Consider the following 5,257-nt stretch of genomic DNA (forward strand, 5'->3'; position numbering starts at 1 on the left):
TATCTGCAGCATCCAATTGTTCCACTTACGTGTCTGGTAACCATAGAACACAGTCTTAGCTGGCTGGTTAGGTTGAGTTTACAGCTTCTCAGCATCACTGGCGTGGTTAAGGACAAGCATAGCAGGCCAGTAAATCTAGCCCAAGGGAGACAAGTGTTTGCCAAATGTGAAGTCTGTTTGGTGATAAAAGGAGTTGATCGGAGAACGCTAAGGCTGAGTTCTGCCTCCTCCCCACCAAATAACTACCAGATGGTAGCAACATTTGGCAACTCTCCTGCTTAGCTAGGATTCATATTGATACCCTAGAAATGAAGTGAAAGCTCTTGTATCCTATTACCGCTCCCCTGAGCTATCTAGTACCCATCTGGAGCAGAAAGTAAAGATCCGTACAGCTTTATTTTCAAAGGCAGCAAAAGGGAAAGGACATTTCATTTAAAGGGGGAGGCAAGGCTGGGTGAAAACATACCAGAGCAAGTATTTTGTTTCATTTAAAATAATCTCTTTCTGCAAGTGTCACAGACTATACATACATTTTTTACAAGAATAAACCAAATTCTTATCTACAAATTGAAGAGCCCAAAGATCCTTAGTGCAAACTATTGCTGGCCTGCAGCTTTTAAATCAGTAAACTTTGGATACCCTAAATGGTCCATTAAAGTTGAACAGATATCCTCAATCTGCTTAATTTCCTCTGGAGGCATATTGTGCTGCCAAGCGTGGATGCCCACTGGGGAGATTTCTCCTTCATAAGGAAGATAGAAAAGACTGGTGGATGTAGCAAATAGTATTTGGTTTAAGCTGGCTGGAGCCAGAGGCATGCCAAGGAAGTCATAGATAGCTTCCGCCGTCTTCTGGGGAAAGTTGACAATATCTTCAAATTTGATCAGCTGGTAGTTTGCCGGCAGCAAACCTTTATTTACTCTCAGGGCAGCGGCGGTGTTGGCCAGCCACAAATGGGACATCACAGAGACAGCATTTGAATCTGAAGCTGTGAGCTTCTCTCTCAGAGCGTCATATTCAAAGGCATAGCCTGAATTGGAGCCACATTTTTTTTCACGATCGTCTCCTTTAAACAGCTTAGTCAGGTGTTGTGGTACTTTCCTCAGAGAGTAAAGGGTAGGCTGGTTTTTGTACAACATTGAGTAGATCCAGGCACGTGGGTCTCGAACCACATAAAGCGCTCTCAGGGAAGGACCAATGACTTCCTGAAGAAAAGGTAGCTTTAGTGTCCAGCTTCCACTACTCAGACTAAGGACAGGGTGGGCATTTGGATAAGAGGCAAAGTGTTGCCTCAGTTCCCGAATGTATTCAGCTTCTTTGTCTGAATTTCCTCGCAGGCGGTTTCTTTGCTCTACAATAGATTCTCTCTTCCTGGACCATCTCTTTCGGTCTCTGCTACTGGAAGAATGCTGCACCAACTTACTTCTGCTGGTTTCATGCAAATGGATATTCTGTAAGTGAAGCTTTGTGTCTTTCACTAAGGAATGCAGCCAGCCCTGGAGGATCCGAAAATGGCCGCTCTGAACATCCGAAGCTTTCCATTCACAGGCATCAACAAATGAGTCAACCTCACACTCGGTTTCAGGGATATCAAGGTAACCCGTTGGGATCTTGATATAGACAAAGTCACTAGTGTTGTAAAAGAGCTGCTTCAGAATTTCTGCCCCTGAACTAGGGAGAGAAGTGATGATAACATCAGGCAAATTAGGATGTCCTTGATCCTCCCTTTCACTTGGTTCCATATCTGTCATGCTGCTAGTCCACTTTGTGCAGATCATCTGAGTGCAGGAGCTCCACACATCTACAAGTTCAATAAACCACAAGGTAATCACCAGGATTAAGACCCAGCGCAAAAGCTTACCAAAGGAAATGTAAAATCGCCACTGAAAAGCCAATATGGCCAAGCTAATCCCCAAAATAAATCCTGCTATCACATTCACTTTAAAGCCAAAGGGGAAAACGGATTTATGAGTAAGTCCCTGCTTCCCTATCATTTTAGTTCCCAGACCAAACTGTGTAACCTTTCCTTGAGTGGTTACTGTGGCATAGCCACCAAATCCTAAATAACGGAACCTTGTCCACAGATTGAGATACTCTGTTACAACAGAATAGATTATTTCTGTGTTGTTGATGTTTAGAGAAATCCGATACCCCGACTGGGCATCGTCAATAAACCTACAGCTAGAAACATTGACATAAGGCCCATAGAACACATAGGCAATTCTTGCAATATTACTCTTTGTAGAGAAAGTGACATTTACAAACTGTGTCCATCTCTTTTTGAACTCAGCAGCTTGTTCAGCCTCTTGTATCCTAGCAACAGGGCTGCTTCCATGATGGTCAAACCAAAACATTTTATAGTGAGCATCCCAGACATCCATCATGGCTCCATTGTATTTGTTCATAAATTTATATGGGACATACTTAAAGTCAATGTCAAGGTTATGAAAGAAGGCACTGATGGCATCAATAGGAGAGTCTTCCTCCTTTTCCACATGGTCCACCACAAGTAAAGTCTGAGGATTTAGTAGAAGCAATGAGCGGTACACACTTTTCAGCTTCATGGCTGATGAATATGCAGAAGCTGCCTCACCACTCACAAACATCATCTCCTCATGCTGAGAGGAGGTGATAATTTCTCCAGATGCATCCCCAACTTCATCGCCTGTCCACTTAAGCCACTGCATACATTCCCCGAGCTGACCTTCCCAAGGCTGATTGCATTGGCTTGTGGGGGATGGAGCAAATACTAAAACATTGTTCAAGTGGCTAAGCTTAGGTCCATAAAGGGCCTCCGAAACAAACACCTGCCCATTTGGAGCAAAAGTAAAAGAGTTTTGATCAGGATGTTCGTGGCCCGGGTTGAAGCTACGCCAGCCGTCAATCCAGGAATACGGCTGAAAGTGGACTATATCATAGACAGCACGGCCACCAAGCTTTCCAGACTTAAAGGAAACAAAGGTATTTGTCTGAGTGTTTGGCAACCCCGCTCCGTATGTAACCACCCCCCAATTTGGAAACACATGCATTTTAGCCTTGCCATAGTCAGGTGGAGGTTGGGGGGTTAACCTGGGGTCATACCATATGTACTCTGTATGAAGGGTGCTCCACCGTTGGGCAGTGGACGGTACCATTGGGCCATCTTTGGGCCGGTGCTTTCTAATTTGCTGTGCAAGCCAATTGCCTACTCCGTTCTTCAAGACAAACCTATCTAAGAAAACCAATTGGCTTTCTGGACCATAAAACCAGTTATAATTGGAATCAGCTATGCCTACAGTTCTCTGGAAGCCTGGCAAAAGGGTGGCATAATAAAACCAAAAGTGCATCTTGAGCCAGTGGTTTTCAAGATTGTTAATCCCAAAGTGGCGCTGGGCCAGAAAAATATACTGGGTGATTGATTTGGCCGTGTAGCTACCATAAGCCACACCTTCGTCCAAGGAACCATCAACAATATGATTTAGCAGAAACATGGTTTTTTCCATCACATCTACTACAGTATGCTTCCAGGCATTTGCTTGGGACTCAATGCCTCCTCCAGTGACCAGGGCCCCGATGAGCAATGCCAACATATTTGTGGCTTGATGGTTGTGAAGAAGTTGCTTGCCCCAAGAACGGACTTTGGAATACTCGTACATTTCCATGGTGACAGCCCATATCTTGGCAGAATATTTTTGCCTTCTGACATCATCCAATGAGGCATATAAGAAATCAAAAGCAGTGGCAAAACCAGTTAAGGAATGCCCAAGAGGGACTTCATCACCCGGGGCATTTCCCACCAGCCAGTCTTTATATCCTGCCATTCTGTCCATGTATTCAACAGCAAAATCAAAGGCAGCTTTATCTTCAGGACTGAGGAGACAATAAAATGCAAGGGGAGGCAGATTGTTTCCATATATCTCATTCCACTTGGCAGCAAAATCAGCATGCTTGGGAGGAGGTAGATAGTAGGAGGGATTGGACAGCATGGCAGACACCGCACTCCGGATTGCTCTAAAGAGATGGAGATGGCTGGTGTGAGACTTCTGCCTCAGAGCTGGGATCTCTTCAGCACTGAAATATAAGTTTGGATACAGGGCTGTTTTTTTTATCTTCTGATTTGCTCCCAAAGCTTCCATCCTCTGCTTCTCGTACTGATCCACGTCATCTGTAAAAGTCACCCAGTCGGAGTAATTGCTAACAGATTCTTCAAAAGTGGAGACTGCCAACATCACTAATGCTAGAAATATGGAATGTCCTGTAAACATTAGAGCCATGATCCATTAGGCAGATTCCTCACTTACGGGTATACACCTCCTTTTGGTGGTGGGGTGAGGGGGGAAAATGTTCAAATTCCAAGCACAAATCAACCTACCAGTGGGAAAATCTTCTTGAAAGTGCTTTACTGTACATAGGGAAACTTTTACTGGTACACACAGTTCTTGAATGACGTCATTAGGTACAGCTCTGGAAAATGTTGAACTGCAAGTACACTGACAGACATTGTATGGCTATACAGAAAAGTAAAGGGAATGTCATCTCTCACTAATGTCTATGCATACTTGATACATTCGATCTCAAAAGGATATTGTATGTTTAGCAAGCCATAAAGTGCAGGGGGAGAATCATATCCAACTCATTACTTCGTTAATAATGGAATTATTTTTCTTCAGAATATATTTAGTCATTCATGCCGTTGAAAAAGAAAGCAAGAACATGACACATATCAAAACATCAGGAAAGAAATATAGTTTTGTATAGAAGGGACCCATACAGTGAATGAATTGTGTGCCTTCGTTTTCATTCTCTCATGTGGGATGAAAATATCCATATGTTACTTTTTGTGGGTAAAAAGGTTTAGCAAAATATTTCTGTCAGCCAGAATTTTAGCAGCTCCAAAACTTAAGCAATGAAAGCTTTGCTTGATTTGAACTTCCTGGTAGAGGATGGTGGTTTTAATGCTTGGTTTCATGACTGCCATGTTCTCATCCATCTGTGCAACTGGCTCCTGTTCTGAAGTTTTTTTACTACCTTGATGTCCTCATCACAAAACACATTTTAAAAAGGGTACATAAAATGTGATACACTTTTGCTTCCACTGACAGCTGCTTCTGTAGTCTTTTTTTTGTTTGGTATGATGAACTTCTCTGCATTAAAAAGAAAAACCAAAATGCATCATTACAAACTAATATCAACATATACATTTTTTTAAAAAAAAAATGAAGACATGGTGGCATTCTTATTTTAATCAAATTGGTATCAGAAATAAATAATGTGAGCT

The 5,257-nt window shown here is 42.7% G+C and overlaps 1 protein-coding gene across 1 annotated transcript; it reads right to left on the reverse strand.

Moving 5' to 3' along the window:
• Nucleotides 1-377: 377 nt before the first annotated feature.
• Nucleotides 378-5,034, reverse strand: DSEL (dermatan sulfate epimerase like). The gene has a single exon (XM_015826755.1). It carries the CDS (start codon nucleotides 4,251-4,253, stop codon nucleotides 597-599), a length of 3,657 nt encoding a protein of 1,218 aa, XP_015682241.1. The 5' UTR covers nucleotides 4,254-5,034; the 3' UTR covers nucleotides 378-596.
• Between the last annotated feature and the right edge of the window lie 223 nt (nucleotides 5,035-5,257).

This window comes from Protobothrops mucrosquamatus, unplaced genomic scaffold (assembly GCF_001527695.2).
Source record: "Protobothrops mucrosquamatus isolate PMUCROS unplaced genomic scaffold, P.Mucros_1.0 scaffold3279, whole genome shotgun sequence".
In the NCBI taxonomy this organism is placed as follows: Eukaryota; Metazoa; Chordata; class Lepidosauria; order Squamata; family Viperidae; genus Protobothrops; species Protobothrops mucrosquamatus.

What these genes read in the sequence shown, in the direction of transcription:
- DSEL (XM_015826755.1), bottom strand. Translation starts at nt 4,253, where the DNA reads ATGGCTCTAATGTTTACAGGACATTCCATATTTCTAGCATTAGTGATG.